Consider the following 12,783-nt stretch of genomic DNA (forward strand, 5'->3'; position numbering starts at 1 on the left):
TCTTAAGTGAGTCATGATTTCTGGAAATTCAATTTATGAATGGCTCAGATATTTAAAACTCATCTGAAAATCTGATCCTCAAAACACGAGTCCATTTAGCTGAAAAGCCAGAATTCAAGATACTACCAACAAAATATCCCACCAGATAACCCAAACATGTTAGTCTGATAGATTTTTCAACATGAAAGTCGTGACTTTTACCTTCATGGAAATACTGAGATTTTCCAATACAATTATAAAGATCTCACCTGTCGGCTATGCTTCCTGGCTGGACTTCCTTGACAAAGATACCAACTTCTCCCAAGCCGTGATTTTTAAGGGCAACCACACTAAATCCAAGACCTCCAACAGAAGGCTTTTCAATCTTTATTGATTCTATTTGTCTCCCCTAATAAAACAGAAAAAATTGATTTACTAATTTTTAATGCAATAGAATGAGCTAGTTTAAGATTTATGAACACCAGGAGAATTATTCTCCTCCTAAGACTAAACAAAGGCAAAATACTGAATATGTTACTTCTATAAAAGCTCCTCCATTTATTATTTTTAATATAGCAGAGTATTGGATATGCAAGCACTCTGAGGTTCTGAAACCTCAGGGAATTTAAGAGCTGCTTTCACACTTCATTCACATTATGAGATGAATTCCAAACTGGATGAAAACTATGAACGAAGTGCTGTCTAGAGCAATATATTTGGGATTTCTGGAAATGCTGCATAGCTAAACTAAATTACTTGTCTTTTGGCTCCCCTTGCCTTTAATGCTGATTTTTAGGTACGTGTTCAAAAGATTGCAGCTTTTAAATAAAGAAATTAATTTCCTTCCTCTCCCTGCAATTTCACACTTAATGTTAAAAAAAGTTTGCTTTTGCAACTGCCTGCTTTTCAGTTCTAATACAAGGTTTCTGGGGTTGTTTACTGGGAAATATTACTTAGAGAATGCACTACTATCACAGCTGTTTTATCCAAAATAATGTGCAGCCTTTACTGCTAAATCTTTTATCTGATGAGTTAATGACACACTAATGAGAAGAGTTATGCTCAAAATATTACAGCTACATTAAGGTAGTCAATTAGCAACAGTTACTTAATATAGAAAGGCATGACTAACCAATTAAATTAATGGTTCAAAGTAACACAGAACAATACATTTGTGATATAAGTGCCAATCCCACATGGGTGGATGTCTGCACCTGTACAACTTCCATAAGCATCTGGTACATGCTACATCACATGTTAATGAAATCAGCATCTGTCTGGCAAAGTTAAGACATACTAAATGAAGAGTTAAATAAAATATTACATGCCAGTTCTTTTAATCATTTGCACTGTTCATATATTAACAAAGTTGGTACATCTCCAGTTTAAAATGTACTTGATAAAACAAGTCTCTCCATCAAAACAAGTTTCTGCAGAAAATGTCCATTTTCAAATAAGTGTCACCAAATACCAAAACAAATACCAAAAACCTTTTCTGGCAACTGAAATTTCTTTTCTACATTGGGGTGTTTGGTAGAAAGTAAGACAAAAAAATTGGCAAAGAAAGGAAAAAAAAAAACCAACCCAAAACACCACACCAAACCACTTTCCATTGCTGACATTATCTTTCACCGGGAAATGTTATCCTCAGCACTTCTACTCTTTTACTGGCTAGGAGGCACCACACTCCCAGGTACACAACAAAAGAGCATATTTGAAAACGTACTCCAAAAGCCTGCAAGAAAAAGTTTGACATTAAAGGAAAATAAGTTTGTTTCACTAAGCCTGAGAGCCTTACCTTTGCCATCTGTTGGATGATTGTGTTAAATTCATTGACTCCTAGGTTTGGAGTGAAGGTAGATGCTTTGGGTTCAGGAGAACTGCAAGGTGTATTCACGCTCCCAGCAGCAACTGATTTGTCAGCAAACACTAGTAGCCCTCTCTTAGTAAAATCAAAATCTACTGAACGGTCAGAAGGCATATAATTCAGCTGTTGAAAACGAACAAAGATGTGGAAAAACTATTAAAAACAAAAGAAGAGATTTCCACATATATCATTTTGTGTGAGGACTGCCAAAGAAGCAAGCATACATATGTTCATATATGCCTATTCACACAAATATACTTATGTGTATAAATTAGGCAATGTTAATATATAAGCTATAACAAGCTACCATATCAAGTTTAAACTGTTTTTCAGAAGGAAAGTTCCCTGAATGTTTCAGCTGTGTTTCTACTCCACTTATTTTCTCCATTTCTTTCACACTTCTTCCCTGCCCATGCCCATTATCCTGTTTTCACCCCGATATTCCAGAAACAGCACATGCAAAAGCACCAAACACTAAACAGGCAGTCATGCACTGTTGCAACTGTCAGGCAAACCTAGACAATTTTGGCACAAGAATCCAAACTTTTTAAGAGTCACTTAGTCACTCAGGAGCCAAAGGCCTAGTCTGTATTATCTCTCCCCAGAGAGAGCCTAGGGTACAAACTAAATATCATTGAACATGCTATCATTGCTAGAACTTGCAGTTCAATTTCTAGCCCTGACAGATAATGAAGAAATGCAGAAATATTCCCAGTGCGACATAGTAAACTGAAAAATCCCATCCTGAATGAAACTGTTCATGAGAGACATGCTTAAAAAGAATTTCAAGAGAAGCTAAATTTTCTAGATACGATTATATCCAGAATGTTCAGAATTAAGTCCATTTTGCCACAGTCATAAAGTATGATCTTAGATATATTTGCATTTTCATACATTTTTAATAGCTTGCAGACATGCACCCAAGCTTTAGAAGGAAGGAACAGATGCAGCACCTACGTGAACATGGGAGGAAGGAAGAATGAACAGCACAACCACTACCATGCCACCCAGGTAGGACCAAGTGCAATACATTTGGCAACGAGAGCAAGGTGGCCTCATCCCCCTGACACCCGCCCCACTATATCTGCAGCTGGGCAGGTGCAGTAACAGCAGAGACAGGGATCACTGCTGCTTAGGGTATGCCAAGTTAGTCCCTGATCTTAAGTTTGCGTGCCTGACTTTGCTAACTGCACGGTGAGACTTGTTCATGCAGGTGCATCACTGATGCCCATGTCCACAAAATCTAAGTGTCAGTTGGCATTATAAACCAATCCACACAAGTTCCTTCCACTGCTGAAGCCAAATCATTTTAAAGCTAGCTTGGGTATGTCTGCATCAGAGCTTGGCAAATCTTCAGGAGCGGTTTTCTAGATTTTATTTCCCAAAGCAGGTTAACCATTCTTGTACAAGTCAGCAGGAACTAAGTGATGAAGTCTTTTAAGGAGAAAAGATGCTGCCAGTTAGCTGATAAATAGTATTTAGCTTCTACGAAAAACAAAGGATCCCAGTTCCAACTGTGTTCAGAACTCAAAGCACTAGAGATGATGTCTTCTGCAGATGCTTTTTTCCAACTGATGTGGTTCTCAACGCCTGCCTCTTCTGCATCCCTTTCAAAGCACATCGCCCCATGACCTGTTTGTTGCAATACCACTTATTTTAGCAGTGACTCTGTAGATACTAGCTCGACCAAAAAAAAAAAAAAAAAATCAAAGCCCCAAGAAAAGCCCAACATTCACTCACACCAAGTTACAGCTTATTATTGAGAGTGCGCTAATTAACACATGCCTGTGTACCCTGTTTTAAGTTCCAAGTTCACCATAGTTATCATCACACCAACAACCATAACTTTACACTCACTTGTTCCTTCAGTTGCTTGATGGATTGCTGGAGAGTCAGTATCTGGTTAAACAAAGGACTCCTGAGTGTGTTACGTAAAACAGTCAGGTTTTCATTATGTTGGGAATCTCTTTTCTCACACAGTTTTGCTTGCAGACGATCAAGGATCTGCAGTACCTGCTGTTTATCTGCACCACAAAGTAGTACATGTTAGGAATGGAGCTTCATTTCTCACTGTGTAACAAAAGTAATCACTTTCAGACAACATACCTGCAGCAGGATTTTCAGGCATGTTGAAGGGCGTTTTTGGAATTACTCAGAATAACCTAGATGAGGTTTAAAAAAAAATCAAATTAATAAATTATATATCTGAGCAGAATGCTAACAGATACACAGTCAATAAATGCAATAATAAAATACTAAGCTAACTATAACAACTTAATAAAAAAAAATACTACTAGCCCCTGCTGTTTACACCAAGTATTCAACAAAGGTCTCAATATAGCTAGCTGCACTGCAGCCTCAGCACATCCAAAAATCTTTCCTTGTTCTGTGTACTTTTCCTTTCACACAGGAAGGAATACGAACAACTCTCTTTCAAATATGAGTAAAATAGCAGGTTATAAAAACCGGCCAAGAAAACTGAGACACAGCTATGTTCAACCAAATTTTTTTTAATATGGACATTAAAGTTGTGATCTTTTCAAATATACATACAGTTAAGATCTTTCTATTATTTTGAAGATAACTTTCCACCCAATTAATTATTTGTAGACAGCATTCTTATCACAATAGGTCAGCCCTGCTGCATGGCAATATAGGTGAAACCTTGCATGTCCCTATAGAACAACGAAGTTCCCCCCACTCACAAGACAGCATAGCAGGATCTATTCCAAGACGTTCCTAAGGGAGGTCAGTTCTAATCACAGCCCCAGTGCTGAACAGGTGAAAGAAGCCTGTTCTCTTCTACATGAGCTTGCCTTTCTCTTTACTATGTACATGACAAGCTTTTAAGAAGCAGAATATCCTTTATCACGCTCCTCTACAGTGCCAAATAGAACAGGCCTCCAACTGGGGCTGAGGCCTAGATGGCAGTATAAAAACAACAGACTTGCAATTAGCAGCCATGATAAATTTGTACCCTTACTTGCATGTTATTACATTGATGTGGAGCCTGTCATTTTGAAATCTATCAAGGCAGTTATACCAAAACATACACAAGAAACAAGATTTCTTCACTTAGTACAAGCTCCTCTGAAAGAAGTCAGCCATTTAATAGCATAATTTACATAATTTAAACTCTACCCAGTATACAACTGTGTAATTTCAGAATAATATATTTGGAGTTGCTTTGAAACAAAAATAGCCATATGTATATATATTAAAAAGCTCTGTATTTACTTTTTTAATCTTGCAATTCGAGAGTAGAAAGGGTCATATGCATCTGACTGTAATACCAGGGTAAGCACATCCCAGGGGTGCACTCCCAGCAGGACCTCTGATCCTTTCAGCTCTGCCTCTGATGCTGTCTGTGCTCACATTGAAAACATCTTGAGTTCTGGGAGGACACTGTTATATTTAATGAAATATTAATTATGCAGGTGAATAGTTTCTCTTCTCCCAAAGAGTCAGATTAAGTTGATTTACCTAATGAAATAATAATAAAAAAAAAAGCAGAGGTGTGTCACAAACCACAATTTCAGATTTATGCACCTTTTACTGTATCTGAGCAGCTTTGGCTCCTGGAGGAATTCCTGCAGAACTCGGTGCGTTTGCATGGTTTCCACCCAGGGCCAAGCAAAATGAGTCGCTTTGCAAGACTATTAACAGATTTAGGAGGTCATTTTAAATCAAACTCATAGCAAGAGTTGAAGCGGCAAACCCATACAACCCCTGAAAGATTTTCAGGAATGCACATGAACTCTTGTAAGTGCTGCAGCTTTATTTTCTTTTCCATTCGAAATAAAACACTTCTAAGAGCACAGCAGCCTTTGATTCTGTGCTGAGATCTGATTCTGAAGAACAGATGAATATACCATTTCCTTATACACTCCTGAGTCTTCATCTAAACCAAAAAGACAAAACTTAACCTCCCTGTCTAAAAATACTACAGGATTCTTAACAAAACAGGACAAAGAACATGGAAATTTGTTTTCTTCCCAATTTAACTTCCCTCCATTCACTTCCCTCCTCTGTTCTTCTACCTCACATGAGCAGTTAAAAGAAGAAAAAAAAAAAAGAAAAAAAAAGGCTAAAGCAAGCGAACCAACAACAGAAAGGAATGCAAAATAACTCCTATGAGGAAAAGTGGCTTGAAACACCTTTAAAGCAGCAGTAGGGTGAAGAAAAGATTAAACCCAGAAAAGAAATCCAGCACGGCAGGAAATAATGGTGACTTGACGGCACCATGCCCATCTAATTGCTGAAGCCAAGAAGCTGGTCCAGCTCTCCAGCCCTCTTTCATGCATTTTGTTCTTCCCTTTCCATCTGCGCTTGCACTCATTCATCTGATCCCATAGTGAGCTGGAACAGGGAGCTAAACATGCAGAAAAAACCTTCACATTTTGGTAGGGTGTGCTTTCTGCCCAGTTAGCTCTCAACTGCCAGCAATGGCACGCAGGAGGGGGCCGAGAAGTGCCGGGGAAGCGGGTCCACACCTTGCAGCAGCAGCAGCTAGCAGTTGCAGCAGCTCGGCTGCACTGGCAAACTGCACCATGAGAAACAGCCTGCATCATTGAAAAACAGCCTCAAAGTGCCGCGCTGATAGTCTCCAAGATTAATCTTTTTTCCATTACAGCGGGTGTAACAATAGCAATTATGATGATGGGTACAGATCCAAGAAAGAAAAATTTAAGCAGAAAAATGTAGGTACGAGTTCTATGCTTCATCTAGGCAGAAGTCCCCTGGAGAAGGAGGTGCAAAAGGAGAGGGAAAAAAGATTAAAGAAAGTTTCAGCTTCCTGCTTGAGCTGCTCCAAAGCGTTGCTAAGAGCCACTACAGACCACTCTGTGCCAGTGGATGCCAAAGTGGACCTCAGGTACAGTTCGTATAACAGTTCAAGTTTACACAGCACTTTGGGATTCCTTGTGATCAAAGCTGGCCTCCAGCCAGCTTGCAATGGGTTTTAATGATTTTTTTTTTTTTTGTGCAATATGTTAAAACCACCCTCAGTATTTCTTTGTTCTCCTTCCTTTCATAAAAAGAGAGTGGGAGGAAAAAAAAGTGTTATATTTTAGAGTAAACAGCTCCTTCTGGTATGAGGGGATCCCTGAAAATATAAACTAATTTAAAATTTTCAAGTAATGTATAATTGAGGACAGGTCTCTAAGACTGGCTTTTGGGCACCAGAGAAAGACACAACTCCATGTACTATTGAGCTGTTTATGTTTAGGGGCCCAAACAGCTTATTGTTAAAAAATTTCCCAACACCAATGCTAAGTCCAAGCAGGGTGTCAACAGATAGTTGCTAAATTAGGAGGTCCATTCCTAGGCGATAATTTTGAAGAGCAATCCAAAACACTTTGGTTTGTCTTGTTAAAATCAGTTCACCCACTCCGCATTCAACTTCCTTAGCTCCATTCTCTGATTTCTACAGCCACTTATTTATCTTATTGGTAGACAAAACTGCAAACCTCAATTCAAAATTTATGTCACAACTCCCAATATAACTGTAAAATCATTGAGAAAATAAGGAATTTCATAGTTTAGTGTTTTCTAACATCAGAAAAAAACCCCACACTCCAGCACAGCGTGTATCTGGGTTTTTACTGTCTTCACTTTCAAGAGCTGAACGCAACGCATCATAGGGAGCGGGAAAGTTTCATAAGGTTTTGTATGAAATCCTAAGACTTGGATCTTCTTCAAAAGCAGACTAAGAAAAAAGGAATTCCCCCATGCTGATGCCAGCAGAGGTCATCAGAAGAGCTGAAAGGTTTAAGTCTTCCATTGCCATCAGCCCCCTGCCAGACGCTTGCCACTTGCACGGAGACACGGGGTGCTCAACCCTGGCACATCCCAGAGCCAGAGGGGAACATGACACCCCTGGCAGTGGCCTTGGCAAACACCTGCCCTCTCCAAAGGGCTGCTGAAAGACAGAACTAAGGGGTTTTCTCCTGGGGTCTGAAGGAGGACACGGTTTAGCCAGCAGAGATTCTTCTGCCCATTTCTCCCCACCCACCTAACAACTACAACCGCTTCTGCCCTATGTCCTTCAACTTGGCCTCCAACAACCTGTGTCCTTCCAGGAGATGTGCCTGCAGGGAAAGTCCTGCCTCATGGGAGGCTCTCCCCACTCAGCATGGGTGTAACCTTTCGGGACATTAAACGCCACCAGTCCTTAATTCACAAGTGCTAGCTGCAGCTATTTTTCAAAGGCTTCAAACATGGCCAATCTGAGCAGCCTGCCACAGGAACCGCAAAGGGTACATCCCAATCCAAAGTCACCTTTCTGCACTAATGCAGTCGTAATTTTTCCTGGCCCTGTTATCGTGAGTGACTGATATGGTGCATATCATCTTCCACATCAGAGAGATCTCTGACTTGGAAAATTTCAGCCCAAACAGTCTAAAATTTGATAAAGGCAAAAGAAAGGGAAAACGGCATTTGTTAGTGTGATCCTAATCCTTAATTGTCCTAACACAGCATCACCTGTAACTTCAGGTATTAAAAATTATACAGTTTACACGCCATCAAGTGACTATGCACTGTGAAAAAACAACACTGTTCTAACAGATATTTTGCTGTCCTACACATTATGCTCAGTTCTGCGTAATGCTACTGTATTTATAAAAAGTGCTGTAGAGCACACAGTGACTGCTCCAGGCACTTGAAAGAAGGAAACAACTGAACAGTGCTGTGAGTACCTAAACACAAATACACCACACATCTCCAGGGTAAAGCAGGTCAAAGCTAAATATTGTTAAATATAAAAAAAACTACTCCATGGACAAACTGAGTGCGTGCTGTTGTTACGCACAATTAGTGACCACAAGATGAGGAAAGCAAAAAAAAAAACCCAACCCAAAACAAACCTCTGCATCTGTGATTACCAATCTCCATGCAGTTCAAGAAGAGCCTTACTCACTCTCGAGGCATGCTAACTTTTAACAAGCAGAACCTGAATTCCTGTGGACTTCAGCCTCTAGGGAAGTGCAGGTGTGGGTTCTCAGATGTCTAATAGAAAGGTGAGCTCACGCCAAAGACACTCTCCGTGGAGCAATAACATGGTCTTAGAAACCTATTCCCACAAAGCTTGTGGAAAACTTGTTTCTAAGATCTAAATATTGTCATATTCTACTGAAATTAGCCATTAAATCCTAAAGTTGATGATGACGCTGTACCCTATGATGATGGTGTGCACGATTAAAAAATCACTTCATGTGGGCACAGCGTTGTTAGACCTGGAACCACGCTGAATTCCTAAGCTTCCAAAACTCACAAGGAACGCAGAAGAACTGCCTTCCTATTAATCACCCCTAAATAAAGTAGAAACCTGCTTTGTTAAGAATCTCTGAATTGTCACGCACTGACGGAAGGCATTGCAAACGGTGCGTTACTTCCCCAGCGCCTCCTCTCCTCGTCGTGACAGAACCTCTCCAAGCAATGGAAACCGTTTGCACAACACCACCAAGACAACTCCCGCACCCCCGGAGAGCCTTCGCCCACCGTTCGGGAGCCACGCAGATCTCCCCAGCTTTTACCGGGGGTGTCAGGGAGCCGCCGAGGCCCCCGGTGTGTGAAACCTAAGGGGCTTCGAGGCGGGAGTCTCTGGGCGAGCGCAGGCTGGTGTTCCTGCCCATGGCGGTGTGCACATCGAGATACGGGTCAGGTCAGGCGCTGAGGGAGCGAGGAGATGGTAGGAAAAAAAAAACAACCAAACGCTTCTCCCGAGGAGATGCCACCACCAAGCGCTAGCGCGGAGCCTCCGAGCCTGAAGAAGGAAGGAAAACTCCTCCAGAGGAGCCCTCGCAACGAGCTGACTCTACCCGCCCGCTCCCAAATACCACACCTGCCAGCTCCCGGGGCGCCGAGGCCTCCCCTCAGGGGCACGCCGGCCCGCCGACAGCCGCCCCTTCCCCGCCGCCTTCAGCCCCCCCCCAACCCCGGGCCTTCGCTACCGAAAGTCACGCCCACGCCAGTCGCCGGGGCCGAGCCGGGCAGGGAGGAGCGGGGCGGGGGGGGGGGGGCAGCGGCGGGCTCCCCTCAGCGCTGGGGGCGCTGCTGAGGCGAAGGGGCCGCGCCGCCGAGCAGCTGCTCGGGGCAGCCGCCGTCGCGGGGCGCGGGGGGGGGGGGGCTCCCCGCCGCTCGGTACCTGCGGGCGGTCGGCGGCGGCGGTCGGAGCGGCGCGATGGCCGCCGGCTCTCACCTGGGCGGAAGCGGCGAATCGCGCCTCACCTGCGGCGCAGGAAGCCGGGGCGGCGCGGCGGGAGAGCCGCCTCCCGGGGGACGGCCGGGCCGCATCCCTCCGGCGGGGGGGCGGGAGAGGCAGCGGCCCGAAGAACCGCGTCCGGGGAGGCACGTAGCGCCGGTGACCCCTGGGCCGGGCCGGCGGGAGAAACACGGCTGCCGGCAAAGCTCCCCTGCCCGGCTCGGGGAAGGCCCGCAGCGCCCAGGCAGAGCGGTACGGAAGAGCAGGGGAGAGCCGTCAGGTGTTGTGGAGAAAAGCGCAGGAGTGACTGGAATACGGCTGGAGGCTCAGAAAAGGGCAGGGCCTGGCTTTTCCCTGCTACTTCTGAAGACGGGGAGAGGGAAGCAGGGGAGCGGGGGGGCCTGCAGGCTGAGGCTCAGGGCTGAAGCTCGCTGACAGGACGGCCGGTCTGGTCACAGGATGAGTGGTGTGGTCGCAGGGACGAGTGGAAGCTGCTTAGTGAAACGCAGAGCTCGGGAGCCAGGTCAATTTTCAGATGATCCTGACCTGCGGCGTATTTATAAACCATAGGCCTAAACAGTATACCTGTCAACATGGCCACTAAACTCCCCAGTGAGGGCAAAACATGTGCGTAGACTTTATAGAAAAGTTTATTTTTTACTCAGCTGCAGTAGATCGGTGTCCAAACATGAATTCAGAGCTGTTTTGAACTCAGATTCCCACAGAGGCGAGACAGCCTCAGCAGCATGGCCCCTACCACTTCCACAGAAGGGAATGGCAAAAGCCATAGGAGGACAGGGACTTGGACGGAGTTAAGGGATTGTAACACTTCCCTCACAGAGCACCAAACCGGCGATGCACAACTGCCTCTCGGCGCTCACCGCAACCAGCGCTGCTCCCCACAGCACTCTGAAACATGCCACCTTACCTGCGGCTTCTCCGAGAGACAGGGCGCGTTGCCTGGGATGGTGATAAAAGCAAAGTTTTCCTACTGCTAGTTGCCAGATACTGAACAGGCAACATTGTAGCTGAAACTAATTGTGGGAACTGCAGGCACTTTCTACCTCCAAAACCTCTATCTTGGTCTGCTTTTAGATTTTTTAAAGATAGGTATGTACACACACATAAAATGGTCAAATGAAACTCTCCAAAAATAATTTTTATTCTGCTGCACTGTTTCACTAACTCATTTGCAGCAGATCTTACACAGCCCTGCTAGCTGCGCAGGATAAGGACTACAAGAGGTTTGGGAATTAATTTCCCCTCGTTCTAGTGCCCGTTTTGTTTTACTAAGCAATAGCAGCTGCACTAGAGCATGCAACATGCTAAGAGCATATCATTTCATCCTCTTTTAAAAATTCAGATTGCAAATGCCTAACTTCCCAGTCCTTACTCTCAATTTTAATTAATGTAGCGCTCGTAAGAAGTGACAATTTTCTTGACAGTGATGAACAGCAAGTCGTGTATTTATCCATCCAAGAGATGCACTGCAGACAAAAGAGCCAAGCACTTTTCTCATCAGTGCACCTCAGTCTCGATCTCGGAGGGCTGAGTTCATTACCGAGTGCACTCTGGCCCTGGCCTTTCGCTTCCAGTTGCTGAAAGGAGTATCAATTTTCATTTGCATACTTTGTCTGCTGAACTCTAGACTGCCAATTTAGTTTACACAAATCCCCCCAAAAGCTGTTAGATGGCAATATTTCACATCACTGGCTGAGCTCTTTGTCAGCCATCCACACATTTAAATCCATGTTTTTACAGATTCTTTGAATATCTGGGACTGTGACAAACCTTTCATTGGTACTGACAGACTCATATACGAGTCGCCATTCATTCACCAAAACAATGGTCAATAAAACCAAAAAAACTTTCAGAAGGGGTGGGTAGTGATGACGTTCTCTTAAATACTATCTCGGAGTTGCTTTCAGCCTTTTTCAGTTTCTAGGTCCCTACTTGTTTTCCAGGAAATGCTTCTAGAACAGATGTAAACTTAGGACAGTAGTGCTGCCTTTCCTGGGTAAGTTTACCCCAAACAGTCTCTCCATCTCCTATAAACAGCCCAGGATCCCCAGCAGTTCGTAACTGAAAACTGGCACATTCAAAACCAAACACTAGAAAAACATGAAATAACCTTCAAGGATGTGAGACGAGGAAAAGGTTGGTAATCACCACAAAATACCTTACAAAGAGCAAACGCTGATGAAGATAAAAGCTTGCCTGCTCCAGGCATTTAGCATTCATTTAAAAAATAAAATTAAAAGCATTTTTTAACAACGCAATCACAATTTTACGTGAAAATAGAGTAACAATTTCAAACTATTTCTTTGACCTGACTGCTGGACGCAGTGACAGCACACAAGGCCCGTGCGGCTGCCAGGGCACAGCCCCAGCCCGGGTTTAACTCCCGGTTCAGCAGGACACAGAGCAGCACAGGCCATCCCTTTAACCTCTTCTGTGCTTTTTAAAATGATTTTGAAAGTAGCCAGCAAACTCCAGACAACACCAGGGACGCCCAAGGGTACTCACACCCAGAGGTAAGATTTCACCCGGTGGGGTGAAAAAAAACCAGCTTCGGTATTCGGAAGAGCAGGGAGGGTTCACCTCACTCCTCTCGGGACGTGCCCTCACCCTGCCCGGCCCAGCCTGCCCACCGCTGCCGGCGTCCCCTGCCCGCCGCTCGGTTCCAGGCGCGGGTGTGCTTCCTCCCGCGGGTGACTCAGCTCCCCGCCGCCGG

General features: G+C 44.1%; 1 protein-coding gene across 10 annotated transcripts in view; it reads right to left on the reverse strand.

Moving 5' to 3' along the window:
- Positions 1–10,455, reverse strand: part of PATJ (PATJ crumbs cell polarity complex component) — a 156,919-nt gene extending 146,464 nt beyond the window's left edge. For 5 of the 10 annotated variants that reach the window (XM_069788562.1, XM_069788561.1, XM_069788560.1 and 2 more), the window contains exons 1-6: positions 10,047–10,453; positions 5,084–5,329; positions 3,953–4,008; positions 3,704–3,870; positions 1,778–1,969; positions 249–388 (exon numbers count right to left, since the gene is read on the reverse strand). In XM_069788562.1, coding sequence (XP_069644663.1) covers positions 249–388; positions 1,778–1,969; positions 3,704–3,870; positions 3,953–3,974 — 521 coding nt within the window. In that variant the 5' untranslated portion in view covers positions 3,975–4,008; positions 5,084–5,329; positions 10,047–10,453. Of the gene's footprint in view, positions 1–248; positions 389–1,777; positions 1,970–3,703; positions 3,871–3,952; positions 4,009–5,083; positions 5,330–9,689; positions 9,743–10,046 lie in introns of those variants that run through there. The other 5 variants (XM_069788566.1, XM_069788564.1, XM_069788563.1 and 2 more) reach the window with 3 other exon arrangements.
- Positions 10,456–12,783: the final 2,328 nt, after the last annotated feature.

Source organism: Haliaeetus albicilla, chromosome 8 (genome assembly GCF_947461875.1).
Source record: "Haliaeetus albicilla chromosome 8, bHalAlb1.1, whole genome shotgun sequence".
Taxonomy (NCBI): domain Eukaryota; kingdom Metazoa; phylum Chordata; class Aves; order Accipitriformes; family Accipitridae; genus Haliaeetus; species Haliaeetus albicilla.